Below are 17,386 nucleotides of genomic sequence, written 5' to 3' on the forward strand. Positions count from 1 at the left end.
TACGTATTGAGCCTCACAACTTGCCAATATTTCTATAAACTTGGGGTCCCACTGATGAGATAGGCCTAGAGGTGACAATTAGGTCAATTCGACTTTGCAGGCTGAAAATTTGAATCGGAATTCTATTCGTTTATATTACATATATTATACGTTCAGAGTTATGGCGGGTGAGAACTGTCCACACAATTAAATCGGTTGTGCTGGGGGCAGAAAAGTCAAAACAATTTTTATATAACATTCGTACTTTATTGAATCCGAGTTTTTAAGGACCGGTTCACAACAAAATAATTTATATTTATATTCATATATATAACATATTAAAGCATTAAAACATATAATATCACACACTATTTAAAGCTACCATCTGGGGCTACACGTTTTATCAAATAGGACACAACCTCTTGATTTCTGTGAAATATGAAAGTTCGTAAATTGGCTTTGCGACAAGAAAACATAAATACTATAAGACTTGGTTTGCTGCAAGTAAACCTAGTTTCCGACAAGTAAACCTGGTTTGCTACAAGTAAACATGGTCTGTTCAAAGTAAACAGAGATACTACAAACTTGGTTTGCAACAACTTAACATAATTTCTATACCATATGAATTTGAAAATAATATTATAACGACATTTAGTTATTGGACAAAGTAACAATCTATAACACATATTTCTGGAAATAGCTACTAATGAGCATGGTAACGGTGAGAAAATACACTTTGAAACGTCGCATAAATATATTAGTAGCTGTTTCGGCATAAGTATACATACTTTATTATATATGAATTTGATTTGGGGACAAGTGAACATAAATACATAAACTTGGTTTGTTCGATTGGTCGTTTATCGAGGATTTTTCATTAATTAACAAATTGGTAAATATACGTTTTGTATAATGCGCTACATTTAAAGAAATACACAGTGCTACACAAAAGTCGGAAAAGTCAACGAGGTGGGTTTCAGACAGATCTCTACTGCTGTGAACATCCTCGTGCACTTGTAGTCACTCACCAATTTAAAAAAAAACGGATTTTAATGATTAGCTTACAAAGTTGATATTGATAAAAACAAACTAATTAATAATAATTAAGAACAACAAATGATAAATAAAAGACCACGAACACCAGACAGACCTGGATTATATACCGAACAATAAACTCCTGGTTCCTGTGGCTGTAGTATATACATGTAGTATATTTATAGTTTACCTGTTTTTTCTGATAATCTGTTGCTTATAGTCCTCTTATGGTCAGCACTCTTTTAGTTATCAAGCCCCTACCATTGAGTTTAAGATGTTGTTCATTTATTTTTATTTTTAAAAACCCCTTAAAACACATGTATTTAATCTGGCGTTTGACTAATGCTGTATATACAACTTTTCACATGTCGATAATTTTACATTTTACTGGCCATTTTATGACTATGTATTGTCACTTTGTAAAGTGCAACTGAACACGAGATGTTAAAGGGGGGCACTATAATATATATGATGTTAAACTGGTTTATAGCTTTTTGAATAACACATTAGAAGTAATGAATGAAGTTAATAACTACCAGTATACATACACTAGATAGACCTTGACATGCTAAGTTGTGTTCAAGACTGTATTGCCATTTTGTAACTACTCGAATAAATTAACCCATTTTATACACAATAAACGTTATGTGAATCACAGCGGCACTATAAGATATGGATATATTTATATATAGACATTGTCGGATTTCTGTATTCAGATCAAAATATGTTGACACTTCATTTATAATATTATATTAAACAAAACAACAAACTTAACGTTTAATGACCTTTGGCTTGACAAAACTACAAAATATAACTATATGTTACAATTGTAAAGCACATGATGATTGGTTGTTACTGAAGCAGCTTGTGTCCCCATCGTCATCTTCGCGACGGCTTAGGTTCCAGCATCTCATGGGTTTTGGTCGACCTTTCATGGGTACTTCGCCTCTAAAATCAAACTTAAAGCTGGGATCATAACACACTTCTTTCTTCAGGAACCTAAAAAAATAAATAATCAGACTCGTCGGTTGATGTTCCCTTTTCGTTCATTTATGTAGTCCGTACGACACCCACGGAGAGTCCATGTCTCCCATGAGAGAGTAGAAACAACGTCAAAGACTAACACATGGTACAGCCCTCACGTAGAAAACTCACTTGGCTAGGCAGGCGATGCTACTCCTTGTCACATACAAGCTTCGGATCGAAAGTGCGGCACTTGAATCAGTGACAAATCTTATGATCTAAAGCAAACTCGTTAGACCACTTGACCACCCAACCTCATTTAATAGATAAAGGTCGTTGTTTTGTAGAGTAATTGGTGATTTAATACCCGTATAATTTATATCTTTTTGTCATTTAAATTATAAATAAAGAAATTTGATCTAGATTATCAGAATTGAATTATTTTTTCATACCAATAAAGGCTATTCTTGTTCTTTGTCATTTGTAAAGTAAATAAAGGTAAACGAAAAAAAAAATATATTATCCTAGTGTATCTTATCTCAGAATACATTCGTCACAATAAACAGAAATATACAATTTCGTTTCGTTTTATTACATTACATTATTAAACGAAACGAAATAGCAAATAACGGCTATACTTTGTACAGATATGGAATTGTATGGTTTTAACTGTAGAGAAAAAAGCAAGACGAGGAATGAATTTACTAAACAACTTACTCGTAAGCATCTTCAGAGACGTTGATCTTCCCCTTGATACCAGTAGTTTCTGTGCGGCTAGTTATATTAACAGTATTGCCAAATAGACAATATCGGGGCATCTTCTTACCAATAACTCCAGTGACAACTGGTCCAGAATGGATACCTATTGTAATCTATAAAACCGAACAACATTATGTATTGTAATCTACAAAATCAAACAGCTATAACCTATGATACAAAACACCCTTATGTATTGTAATATATAATATAAAACAACCTTATGTATTGTAATCTATAAAACCAAACAACTTTATGCTGTGCAATTATAATACAAAACAACCTTATGTATTGTAATCTATAATACAAAATGAGTCGTCCTGGTAGTCAAAACGTTTTTTTTTTCAAAAATGAAAACATTTACAACACACTAAAATCTGATTACGAGTAACAACCCATTTGGCTTATAGTTTTGTCCTATACGTTTAGCACACAAAACATTTAATATCAATCGCCATAATCACCAGAAATCTTTGAAAATAGATTTCTTCGTCTAATGACCTTAAACACTGTATATATTAGCTGTAGCCTCTAGAACGCGCGACGACAATATGCGGAGAACCCATGAGGAAAGCCACGACGTTGGGCAGGCGACCCTACTTCTTGTCACGTAAAGCTTTGGATCGAAACCATGTCACTAGAATTAATGATACACCATGTAATATACTATTCAAAAAAAGTAGGGGATATTTGATTTTGGGGGCATAATACTAAAATATGCAAATGACTACGAAAAAAGTCACTATAGAACCTAACAGAAGAAACATTTCCAGTTACATGTGACGCCCAAACGCACCAATAGCTACCGCATGGAATGCAGGTGATGCTTGGGATCATCATGGGGGTCCAACCCAAGATTTGCACGACTCTGACTTTGAATGTTACAGTCATTGTGGCATTGAATTCCAGGGTGGAAACATCAGTTTAATTGTTTTAGTGACCAGAAAACAAATTTTGATATGCGTCGGCTTACCCAAAATGAAAGGTTACGTGCCCTTGGCATGCTACAGATCGGCACAACACAGGCGGTTGTGGCGCGGACGATGAATGTTTCTCAGTCTGTCATAAGCAGGCTATGGTCCAGATACCGTGATACACAATCTGTACAGGACAGACCACGCTCAGGTCGACCAAGGGCGACAACTCAAGCCCAGGATCGATTTATCCGTACCTTGGCCTTGAGAAATCGTGTCATCACAGCAAATCAGATCAGCGCTCGTCTTCAAACAGACACTGGTGTGAGAGTGAGTGGCCAGACGATTCGGAATCGACTGCATAGGGGTCACCTTCGCGCCCGACGTCCTCGCGTGATCCCTTGTTTGAGAGATCATCACATTCAGGCAAGACGTCGTTGGTGTAGGGATCGTCAACACTGGGATAATCGACGCTGGAGCAATGTGATGTTTTCAGATGAGTCAAGGTTCACTGTTGATTTTTTGGACAGACGTAGGAGGGTGTGGCGTCGTCGAAACGAGCGCTTCCAAGACGTTAACGTCATCAGACATGATCGATTTGGGGGTGGTTCTGTTATGGTGTGGGGAGGCATCACTGTTGCTGGAAGAACGGCTTTACATGTTGTTGCAGGGCGTGTTACAGGCCAGTACTACCGGGACAACATCTTGGCAGTCCATGTTGTGCCGTTCGCACGACGTCATGGCCGCCGTTTCATCTTCCAGGATGACAACGCAAGATGTCACAGGGCCAGGATCGTTACAGGTTACCTCCAACAACAGAACATCACCACATTACCTTGGCCAGCACTGAGTCCCGACCTCTCCCCCATCGAGCATGTCTGGGACATGCTTGGACAGAGGTTACGTCAACGTCAACAACGTCCTGCCAATGTCCAAGAACTTGCTGCTGCGTTGCAACAGGAATGGGACAATCTGGACCAAAATGACCTTAGACGTCTCATTAGGAGTGGCATGAGTATGTCACGTCGGATCAATGCTTGTTTGGCAAACAGAGGAGGATTTACCCGTTACTGACTTGGTTGTGATGCTGTGGTAACTTTACTGTTGGGCCCCGGGTATCATTTTACCCTTATAATGGTCAGTCTGTGCCTTACTTAGTCTAACGATCATTTGGAATAAATCGATGAATGTGAACTTCATTTCATTTTGTCATTTGTTTCTTCGTCAGTTTCATTAGGTGACTTTAATAACACTTAAAAATCAAATATCCCCTACTTTTTTTGAATAGTATATAAGCACCCTCTCCCCTTGATTGAAGCTAATGTACATACCACTATCTGTTTTCCATCGGGATCTGTCAGTGACCTTGAAATATACATCATGTCTAGGGCTAATCTGGCTATACATCGCGCATGATCATCACAGGGTTCCGGTAGTCCACTTACTGCCATATACTTATCACCTACAGTTTCTACCTAAAATAACAAGTAAGTAAGGTAATGTAAGATGTATAGATCGATGGAGTTCCCAACAATTTAGTTTTGGGCCCTGACATCCCAGAACTGTGAAAGTATACACCATTGTCATTGCGATGGAAATGCATGTGACTCAATTAAAAGTTATTTTAAAATGCCTTAGCGATTGTTACCTTGTTTGGATAAGATACCCCCCCCCCCTTACACTGGTGGAGTACCCACATGCTTAGTGTTCGGCCCGTTATATAGAACTATGGTTGCACACTGTCCCCGACATTCTAGTGGTTATTGTCAATAATCAAACGAATTACTCCAACAAATCTAAAACATTAACCCCACAACCAACCATTCAATATTAAAAATAATAATAATATCTATTGAGCAAAGTCAGCGTTGTTTACAACACTAGTTTAGTAGTTACAATAGTTATAACAAAAGCAGTGATTTATTTTGCGGTATATTTAGTTGTTATCATTATTTGCTTTTTTAAAAGGGTTAGTAATTAAAATTACTTAAATATAACAGAATAAATCTTCCAATATTAGTATATACTACAAATCAGATAATTACTTTAGCATTTTGCTGTTTTGGTCATTTATTATTATATACTGATCAACACAGCTATTAAAGACATTACGCTGATTAGAGGAAACATAAAACATTCGATTCAAAACCCACGGCGTGTTTCGTAAAGCTATTAACTGTTCGTTAAATCACTAATTAAAACCGACCGAGGAAAAATGATTAATTTTAATTAAGAGGCCCGATTCAGTAAGTCTTTATCTATATTGCTGTATTACTATAGGTTTGTCTAATTATTTAGGGCAACAAAGAATTAGATGGGTAGACTATTTATTCTAAAAAAGAATTATTAATATAATACTTGACGTGGATAGACTAGTTAGGATAGGAAAGATTATTAATATAATTAATATAATACTTGATATATGTAGACTAGTTAGGGTAACAAAGGATCATTAATATAACATGGATTGGCTGGTTAGGGTAACAAAGTGTGTTTAATATAATAATAGATTGTTAGGGTAGATTTGTTAGGGTAACAAAGGTTTATTAATATAATACTTGACATGGGTAAACTAGTTAGGGTAACTGAGGGTAAACGATAAAATACTTGAGATGGGTAACATAAGATTATTATCTCAGATGCGTTTTCTTTCAGGCAAAGTCTAAGCGAATGTATATTTTCATTTTAGTCTATTTCTTAGACCTTTATTTTTATTATAACATATTTACGATGTCAGTGCTCAATTGATCTACGATGATCTGTCGTTGGCGCGTGTGGTAAATGGGTTTATGGTGCCACTGTGAAACTGAAACCGTTTACTTGTAAACCGAGGTCATTTACTTATGAAAATATTTCCCATTAATTCATACAAGCGATCATTACTCTGAACTACTGTTTTATAACGTGGTTAGAAATTATACAGTAGTCATTAATTATTAGGTGTGTAACTAGCTGTAAAAGATGTTAATTCTAGTGTAAAAGTGTATATATATGGTAGTGTATATCAATAATTAGTCACGGCCTTGACAACTTAGTGATATAGCACCTACTTAATAACCACTGTCTGATAACTAACAATTTAGACTTCCTAGTAAACATGCATATGAAATAACGACTGTGATCTGATTGTGTCAGTATTTTTATTTGTAAAAGTGATTAACTTTACCTCTTCACGAAAACTTAAAATATTTTACGCATGCGGCCTTTTTATTGATTTAGAGCAAACATTTGGGTAGACTTCTAACTCTTAGCAACTGAAAAGGCCGCAATGGTCTGTGATATTGCTATAGCGGAAGCGGATGTTAAGCCATCAAGATAGATGGGGATACGGCCACAGCCTTAAAATGATATACTTTAAGTCTTTGTGAACAAGGTCTCATGTTTTAAACCATTCGCCCGCTCTGATACGTCACAATTTGTGTTTCCATGGAAACCCATTTGGCCCATTTTATGTAAACAAGGGAACAGATTAATTTTATTTTCTTAGTGTGCAATAAAATAACACACATTAACCAGGAAGATCAAGAATTAAGAATAAATGCAAATAACTCGTGATATCTCACATCAGAAACAGGGATACCAGCCTTTTTATAATTGGTCATAGATCGGGTGGATCCTCATAATGAATAGAACATTTGTTATAATTAATAGACCCTTGGATATATTTACATAATAATCGTGATGCGCGGCATTAATAGAATATTTTGTATATTCACATAATCTTGATTTCTAATGAATCAGCCAAATATTGATCGGTGTATATAACATGCCTTTATACATGCTAAGATTGGACACAGTTGGCTTTTATACATATTATACAATAGACTCGACATGGTTGGCTTTTTATGAATTAATAACAATTTTACTTGACATTAAACATTAAAACAAATAGATCGCGGTGAAAGGTGATTTCAGTAATTACGAAAAATGAAATCAAACGACTCGGCTAATACAGTGTGCTATGCGGGAATATTTTGCCCGGACAACGGCGATACGGTCTGCTCTTATATCCAGTTCCACGGGTTATTTTATGTGCACGACAATGTGTACACGGGGCCTCGTTTTCTCGCTCCATCCGGGCGAGTAAACGTTTCCCTTGTCAGGCCCCCCGCCCTGCACCCCTGGGGATACACGCCGGAAAATCCCGATGAACTTTCTCGGACAACACCGGGAGAGAACCCGAGACCCCATGGTTAGCGAGCCAACGTCTTATTCAGTGGGTCACGGCGGCATTATCACTGAGTAGCATTTTGTATACGATCGGTGTCAGACACAAATATGCGTTTTTATATTAAGCCTCCCTGGAGAAACTGGACAACCTGCTATAGTACAAACAGGAGAAACGGTAAATTGTTTTTTTCGCTCTCGCATTGGTCATAATCTTTTGTAACACACATATCATCTTAAATTGAAAGCGTCGTCCAGAAAAACATTACGGTGAAATCTCGTTTCAGCAATTAAGAAAATAAACAACTGAATCTCTTGATGCTTTTAGTAGGAAAGCATGACAACGAGATACACAGAAAGACATCCTGTAATTTGTGCCAGATGATCATTAATACCGATTATCCATTCACGACACAATTATTGGGGATAACCGGTGGTTTTGTTGACATATTATCAAACACCGCCATGCTAGGTGCAAATTAAGTGTTAAGGATTCGTCTTGTATTGGATTGTTATCACGCAGGGACCATAATTAGTAGGTAGATAAAGTTAATTATACAGGACAATGGTGAATCCTACTTAAAAACGTTCCCTATAATCAAAGATGCCTTCTCACGTATATCGAATTCCAACTGCCAAGGGATCTTTTCCGTGCACGCCAAATTGTACACGGGACATCGGGTTTTTGTACCATCCGAACTAGACAGCTGTCCTTGTCAGCCCCTCGCAAGGAACTACCCAAATCCGTATACATCTATTTTAAACATCCATGTCTGTCACGTGACTGGATTGAAGCAGGGTTTATTTTTAGATTGTGTCTGTGGTTACTCGCTGTGCATTTGCCATAAATACCTAAGTAAATTCTTGAATTATTAAATTCTCTCACTGTCCTCATAATCATCCGATCAACACATACCAAGTTGTCCCTACGTCAATCTAGCAGTCAACAAGGAGACGTGGCACTAGTTGGTGTTTTTCGGGGAATTCAGTATTTTTGTAGTATGATGTGGTATCTCTACATTCCATAGAGGCTTACACCATATTTCCATACTTTTATGGGAAATAACTATACTTTCGTGAATAATTTCGTGGGAATGCATCTTTGAGGTCTCCGCGAGTCATTTGCACTTTTCAGAAACTATTACATGGTTTTCATCCAAATGACCAGATGTTATTCTATGCCAGGCCATCCGTCCTGTGTAGTTAGTCAGCACTTAACTCACTGAGCCACCTTGCCCCCCTCCCCCAACACGCTGGGTAGGATATTGTGTGTACAAACATAAAACACTGCTAAGACGCGGCACTAGGTGTTCCACAAATCTTGAGTAAACACTGACTTACCTTGTATATATTTGGATTCGTTGTTGGATCAACTAAGATATCAAATTTGGTATAGACGGAGTTGAGTAACTGGACGATCTTCATGGCTCCATAACCTTCAGAGTTCTTGGCACAGAAGTCATTAAATCCGAGGATTCCACTGAACATTAACGTGACGTTACTGTGTTTCTCTGCTCCAACTGGTTGTTGATGACGTAATTTGTTGGCGACTGATGGCGGAAGAATGGAATACATGAGTCTAAAAGAATATAAAAATATAAGAAATAAACTTTAAGAATTAAATATTAGAGATGGATAATATATATGTTGGTTATTTAAAGTCGCTGATTGATATTTGAATTTGTTTTAAATAGATAGACAATGTAATTTTCATAGACAATGTAATTTTTTTCGAGACAATGTAATTTGTTTCGAGACAATGTAATTTTCATAGACAATGTAATTTTCATAGACAATGTAATTTGCATAGACAATGTAATTTTTGGACAATGTAACTTTTGTAGACAATGTAATTTTTATAGACAATGTAATTTTTGTAGACCATGTAATTTTTGGACAATGTAACTTTTGTAGACAATGTAATTTTTATAGACAATGTAATTTTTGTAGACCATGTAATTTTTGTAGACAATGTAATTTTTGTAGACAATGTAATTTTTTCGAGACAATTTAATTATTTTTGAGACAGTGTAATTTTTGTAGACAATGTAATTTTTGCGTAACTTCAACGTACGGTTTTCCTTCCCGGAGTTGGTCGAGATATTAATTGAAATGAAGTCGTCTGCTTTGGCCCTCTTGATGCTGAAAGGCAGGACGTTAAACCCCATTTGATTTTGATTTCGATTTCCACTTAATTTTTTTGAATAAACAGAAATAACACACCAAAGCAACCCAATTCTATATATTAGTTTACCTAAATGTGTGTGTGAGAGAGAGAGAGAGAGAGAGAGAGAGAGAGATGCTGTTTAACGTCCACTCTGTAGCAGGGTCTGTAGTAGTCGGCGGATACCAGTGGACCAGGAGCAACCCCACGAGATTAGTGACTTAGTCGGTCAAATATGATCAACTATTTAAAATAGTTAGAATGGTGTATATTCCTGTCTCCATTAAGGAGATTTTCATGTAAATGCATGTGTAGAATCTTGTACAAGATGTTATTCCTGGAAGCAATCGGAACCATGTCTGTGCTCATCGATCTTAAATCTATTAAAACATTGCATGAAGACCAACGTGAACGTTGTCGTCCATTGTGAAAAGACATATTAATCTCTTAAGTTCTTCATACCACTTAAAACAACCTTGAAAACAGCGAAGACCAAATGTCTTAGCCCGGAGCTTTCTTGTTTTTTGCTGAGATTAACCAGACGTAATCCTTATTGTACTTTGTAAAGAAAAAGTGTGGATCTCACTTGAGATTAAGCAAGAAATGGGTAATGTTAGTGGCGTTCTATAACTTGTTGAATAATACATATTACTATTTGCCTGGCAAATAATTACTGTCTTTGACATTTCAATATAGATTTGATACACCTAGAATCAATTGTAAACAGCTAAATGAAATGAAATAGGGCTTTTGTACAAATCGGGATAATGAAGACGAACATGCGCCCTGCATTGGCCGGACATTGGCGTTTCTATCTATTCTTCTTGTAAGTGCACGGTAACGAGTAACCGAGTGGATCTCAGTTTTTCGTCCCATCCGAATGTTTGATATAAAACGAAAAGGGGCACCAAGTGTTCTACTCTGTTTCGCACACAACCCCGACACTACTAATAACGAGCAGTGATTCGGGCTTGGATATCAGAGGCTCACTCAGTGCACACTCGGTGTTGGCCGACAGAGTTCTTCGAGCGTCCCCTTTACTTTACAAATGTTTACAGGATAGGAGATGGCAGGAAACGGCGTCTAGTTGTGAGGGTGCTAGGGTACACGTTGGCGTGCACGTAACAGAACACTGAACCGTTGGAATTCGAAACAAATGGAAACTTTCCATCATACCATTTTCATTAGCCAGAAATGTATGGCGTCAGCCCCATTTCAATTAAATTCAGTTCATTTCGCCAGCTGTGAAATTCGCAAATTTGAAAATTCGTCAGCTGTGAAATGTACTACACAATGTAGAGTTTTTCACTTGTCTAACTTTCTAATCTTTCATTGTTATTAAAATTATTAACGGAGATCGATAGTTGTGATAAGCGAGATATATGAATAATCTTTTTATACATGTTCATCCGTTAATCGCTTTATTCAAATAAATAGTTTACAAGGCGTCATTAATTTATAAAGTAAACCATGTATGGAGCGGAATTCGTGTCAAACTGGTTTGCGAAACTAAACAGCTAGACTACAATCTAATACTACAATAAATTAAAGAAATACGCCAACAGTGAGCTGGTGTCCCCCGCCGAAATCCCAAAATAAAAAAATTAATTAACTGCACATTTATCTTTTTGAAAAGTATCGAGCAATCAAACTGATTATCTATATTTAGTCTAAGCATAAAATGTTCACGATCATCCAAGTCAGTCAGGGTTTGGAAGTGCCTGGTAGTTAAACTATACACTAAGTTTCATCAATATCCGTAAGTTAGAATCAACGGTATCTTGCCCCAAAGCATCGACCAATGAAATTGCTTAGCCCTGCTTAGCTTTAGTGGGAAATGTTAATCAAGACATTCACCCAATGAACATCTACAACAGGTTTAAACATTTTACCTCAATTAAAAGCGGAGTTGTTATGTCCCAAAGTCAGAATCGGAAGTAGCTACTAAGCAGTTGCGAATAGTTTCGATAAAGGTACGAAATGAAAGAATCATATACGAATTGTAGCGATTCAGTTACGAATGATTTACGAATATGTCGAATTGCTTACGTATATGCCGAATTCAGTTACGAATACACTACGCTCTCCAAGAATTATGCCGATAAAACTACGAAATGTTTACAATATTTGACACTATTCGTCAAAGAATCGAATAGGAAGATGTTACGGACGATAAGAAAGGGGTCTACGATATATCTAAGTTTGGATTCGGGACGATTCGTTGCATTCGTAACCCATATGAAATGTTTTGTTCCTAAAATCACTTACGAACTTCAAGAATCGTCGATGATTTATCTACGAATCAGAAAAATTTTGATTCTAGGCGATTCGTGGCATTCGTATTCCACGTGAAAGCGGGGCATTAGAATAAGTCATGAATTATGCTCCATGATGATCGACAAGCCTGATTCTCCAAGCATTAACAATTATAAGATACTGGTTCTAATGAAACAATTTTATAATGACGTTAGCCGAATGCCTCTTCATACGAAGGACAGTTGTTATCTTTGATCAATGACCGATCAATAGAGAACTGATTCAGCATGAGATCAGATAGTTTGTAACATGCCACGTCTATTTGATGCGTGATTGTCTTACTGAGAATGAATAAGGCATCTCAATTTGTTAAAAAGCTTCGTTTCCTTTTTTCTGCTAATTGCTTGAAATCGTTCATCTGGGAAGAGTTAACAAAGTTATTGACTCTGTATTGAATTACTGTGGAGTCAAAAGAGTGTATTATTAGTTAATTTGATTGGATAATCCAATTGTCCCTCGCGCTCAGTACAGACCGGAAGTTGATTTATGACAGATAGTGTTTAGTGCGCATGATCAGATCGAAGTTGAGACGCGGTAGAGAATAGATGAAAACAGAGTATTATGCGAAACGTGACATAACGAGAATTGACGAGGAAATTAGTTTATTTGACTTCTGAGAAAGAAATTTGTCAGCCCATGCTTGGTCAGGTCTTGCACGAGATACTGTCTTAATATAATGGTATTATTGAGATCATAGCCTTTCTCGCCATATTGATTGTAGTATATTCACCAGACGATAGATTAACTGTATTCTAGTATATTCGCCAGACGATGGATTAACGGTATAAAGATGAACTAAAGTCTTCCATTTTCAGGATTACGGATGTATTAAGGGATTGTTCTCTTGGATTCGATGTACGTTCGTGCTGAAACGGGCAAATCAAATTTCTCATAATACAAATCTAAGTTGTCTAATGCAGGTCTCAAGTTCTAAAATTTGTGAAATGAAATGAATTGGGGTATAAAGGCCTACTTTGGTGCAACTAATAAAAAAGACATTTTTTCCGGGCTGTGGCGCTTCTGAATATACTCCTGGTCGAGTTCCAACGGTCACGGGTTCTTTTACGTACGCCAGACACTGCAGGTTTGCATCCCCATCAAAACGAATATACCCTGTTTCCTGCCAGCTAGGCACTTCGCTGACAAGGGGGGGGGGGGGGCTTGAAAAGCTAGCGATGTACTTTCTCGACCAATACCAGGATCGAACTCGCAACCTCCTGGTCAACGAACAGGCGCTTTATTCACCGAGTTCCTCTACAGTGACTCCCGTAAATAAATTGTGGAAAACAAACTGACCCTTAATCCGGAAATATCCAGATTCGGATTCTCAGTCAATCAAACCTAATTAATTATAGGAAACTCGTTTTTATCGACTTCCCCTCACCACAAGAGTTCACAATTTGATGGGTCATTTGCAATCGGTCTACATTTGTCTTGAGATCAGTAATACGAGACTCGTTAATTCCGATAATCGACCGGTTCCCCGCCGCCATGACGTATCAAATGAATTGAAATTCAGCTTAAGGTCCCACTTGTCTGCATTCTGAAAACAGAGAACTATCTACTCTTCTTCGAGAATAGATCTCTGCCCTAAATGGCCGCCGTATCCAACAATTAGTATACTTCTTTGTAATGCGGCCCTACTCTGGTTCACATCTGTTATACACAAAACGACGACATGTAATTAAACCTTTTCAATTTTATTAAATGAAAACAATATATACTGCCCAAAATACAAGTAGTGACTTTGACTAAAATCGTCGATTTGGGCCTTAAAATGTCGGTCAACTAGCTTAGTGTATGTTCCCAAGTAGAGCTAATTTTAAACAGACAGTGTGAGTTTAGTATATATGACTTGTTTGCACCGACCAGGGAAATGAACACGGGTATAAGCCATCAATTGTGCTATGCGTTAGACACTCGCATTAAGGATTGCTCCTATTTCGATTTCTAACCGAACCTCGATGTTTCGTTCCCCCCGTACGCATTAACGCTCTTCCGAGCCTGCGCCATTGACTTCGGCGACATTAGACTTATGAATCAAGTATAACTTAACAGACGACCACTTTATGGACCAGGTCGCTACATTTTGTTGTTTTCTTTTAGTAGGTTAACGCTATTTGGCAATCTATTTTAGTTGGGTATAACGAGCTTTTAATAATTGGTAATTGAGGACAAGGTCGCTTATTGGGGTGTTTAAATACCAGGTAATTGAGGACAAAATCTCTTATTGGGATGTTTCAATACATGGTAATTGAGGACAAGGTCGTTTATTAGGGTGTCTCATGGCGTAACTAACAAGCGACTAACGCGGTCACTGGTGTGACCAAGATTTGATTATACCTCGAACGATCAAGTGTAAATTGTCATGTGTTGTAGTCTGGCAACTGCAATGCGGATCCATGTTGATGACCGTTAACGGTCACCGCCTTTATTTCATTCTGCCAGAAACCAGATTTATTCCATTCAGTGATACAAGCATCAGTAATAATCTACTAGGATTGGGCATTTGACCTGGTATTGAACGACATAATTTATCCAATCCAATACATATGGAAATGAACTCTAATTTTCAAATAATGAATTTGTTTTTACGAGCACCAGTTTATGCTGAACAACAGTTAAAATGACCAAATTGTGTTATACGAGACCCTATTTTATCCCATAAATGGCCGATGTATTGTGTTAACGGGATTCATTTGTATTCTAGAAATGACCAAGGTATTGTGTTAACGAGACTGTATTTTATCCTAGAAATGACCAAGGTATTATGTTTGAAGAGACCCTTTTGTATCCTAGAAATGACCAATGTATTGTATTAACGAGACTCTTATTTTATCCTAGAAATTACCAAAGTATTGTGTTGATCTCGAAATGCCATGAAATGAAATGAAATGGGGTTTAACGACCTACTGTTCTGCTCTGACTGGACTAATGAAGACGAGCAGACGTTATACAATGTACTACGAGGGATATTCTGCCCGGACAGCGACGTTACAGCTTACTCTTATATCGAATTGCAACGGCCATGGGATCTTTTAAGTGTACGCTAATGTGTACACTGGACCTCGGGTTTTCGACCCACCCGAACGACTAGACAGCTGTCCTTATCAGGTCCTACGCCCTACACCACTGACAAGGCGACATCACGGAGGAGAATCCCGATGAACTTTCTCGGCCAACACCGGGATTGAACCCGCGACCTCCAGGCTAGCCTACAAAACACATTGTTCTTCTATTGTCTTCCACAAACCTCCATCGATTTCCACCATCCCAGTGGTGTCAGATATCTTGGTCTTCCTGTGTCTTCTACATAGACGGATGTGACAGACCAGAAGACGAGAGTGCACCAGCTGATTCAATATATAATCGGACAATTATCGACCACCCCCTTACTGATGTATTGGCATCGGATCGTATAACTCAAAGAAACTTGTTTAGAAATTTATGTCTATTATCTTTTGTCTTTGATTTGAACCAAGATGTTATAGTTCTTTATCTAAATCTTGTTCTCTTTATAATAGTTTACAGATAATGAAAAATGAATATATTAAAGATTTGATAAGAATAGCTTTGTTACAATGATAAACTAAGTCTCGATTATCCATTTTTAAATTAAATTTTTAAATGGCGATTGTGTTTCAATCCCTTCCAAATAATAACCATCAGATGGTCTAGAGAGTTGATTATGGGCTTCTCGTGTGGATAATTTAATGTCTAGTTATCAATTTATATAACATCAAAAACATAGACCTGCAACAGGCATATTTAGTTCTTACACAATGCCACGTGGCGAAGTGGGTAAGACGCTAGCTCGCTAGCCTGGAGGTCGGGTGTTCGATCCCTGCATTGGCCGAGAAAGTTCATCCAGATTTTCCGGCGTGGTTCTCCCTTGTCAGTGATGCAGGACGGAGGGGCTGACAAGGAAAGCTGTCTAGTCGTTCGGATGGGACGAAAAACCGAGGTTCCGTGTACACATTGGCGTGCACGTAAAAGATCCCTTGGCAGTTGGAATTCGATATAAGAGTAGGCCGTAGTGCCGCTGTCCGGGCAAAATGTCCCTCATAGCACACTGTATGGCGTATGCCCGTCTTCATTAGCCCAGGTTAGGAGCAGAACAGTAGGACGTTAAACTCCATTTCATTTCATTTCATTTCTTACACAATGCATCTATGAGAAACTACAACCATTAATATCATAATTAATAATGTCGAGATATTAGTAGTCGTTAATTGCTTAGTTTTGCGTTGATCTGATTAGATTTTTTGTTTCGAAATGAAAGGCGGTTTAAAGCCACAGACGCTCCAGTACTGCAATAATCCCCTAAAATACAAATAACGTTGTCGATAACCGGAGCCCTCCCAAGCCTATGTGGCGCCCCAGGCCAAAAGTTTCAGTGACGCTCCCACCCCCTGCATACTGTAACTGCTTTGTTCAGTGTTTGTGCTCAGTAGACTTTTTTATGATTAAAGAATTTTTAAAATACATTCTTTTAAACTTTTAAGGCTTATCTAAATAACTATTTATTAAATCAACTTATATGTAAACTTTTTTTTATGTTTATTTCCCCTTCTACCCTCCATTTGAACGAAAAGCCCTATAATATATCTTGGAAAAATCATAATTCTACCCTCTCAATTTGCTGAAATATGGACTGGTCCACATAGGTTTTAGCGGAAGCGAAGGCCGGTGATTTGCTATCTCAGCCTCCAAGGAGGCTAATCCATAAAATAATATTCAAAGAGGATTTCAGGTATGCATTTAGATAATTTACCCCCCCCCCCCACAAAGAGGTGTCGCCCCCGGGCATATGCACCCCTCAGCCCCCACCCCATGTGAGGGCCCTGTCGATAACACCTTTATAACTAATGTACCTTCGTGTGCTGTTATAATGAATACACGAATCCACAGTCATCGTTATTCTTAGATCCGTTATCAAACATCTTACAATGTATGTGCCTGTTTTTATATACCATACAGTTTAACCCCAAAATGCCTTAATCGAGTAGCCGAGAAAGTTCATTGGGGTTTTCCAACATGGTTCTCACTTGTCAGTGATGTAGGACAAGGGGAGGGGCTGGCAAGGGACAAC

At 37.7% G+C, this 17,386-nt stretch overlaps 1 protein-coding gene across 1 annotated transcript in view; it reads right to left on the reverse strand.

Moving 5' to 3' along the window:
- Positions 1 to 224: 224 nt before the first annotated feature.
- The window catches only part of LOC126830060 (guanylate cyclase soluble subunit beta-1), an 80,611-nt gene continuing 63,449 nt past the window's right edge, over positions 225 to 17,386 (reverse strand). Inside the window, exons 5-8 of the mRNA XM_050560273.2 lie at positions 9,156 to 9,393; positions 4,979 to 5,122; positions 2,695 to 2,849; positions 225 to 2,013 (exon numbers count right to left, since the gene is read on the reverse strand). Of these exons, the coding sequence (XP_050416230.2) occupies positions 1,836 to 2,013; positions 2,695 to 2,849; positions 4,979 to 5,122; positions 9,156 to 9,393 (715 nt within the window). The 3' untranslated portion in view covers positions 225 to 1,835. The remainder of the gene's footprint in view (positions 2,014 to 2,694; positions 2,850 to 4,978; positions 5,123 to 9,155; positions 9,394 to 17,386) is intronic.

The sequence above is a fragment of the Patella vulgata genome, chromosome 8 (genome assembly GCF_932274485.2).
Source record: "Patella vulgata chromosome 8, xgPatVulg1.2, whole genome shotgun sequence".
NCBI lineage: Eukaryota > Metazoa > Mollusca > Gastropoda > Patellidae > Patella > Patella vulgata.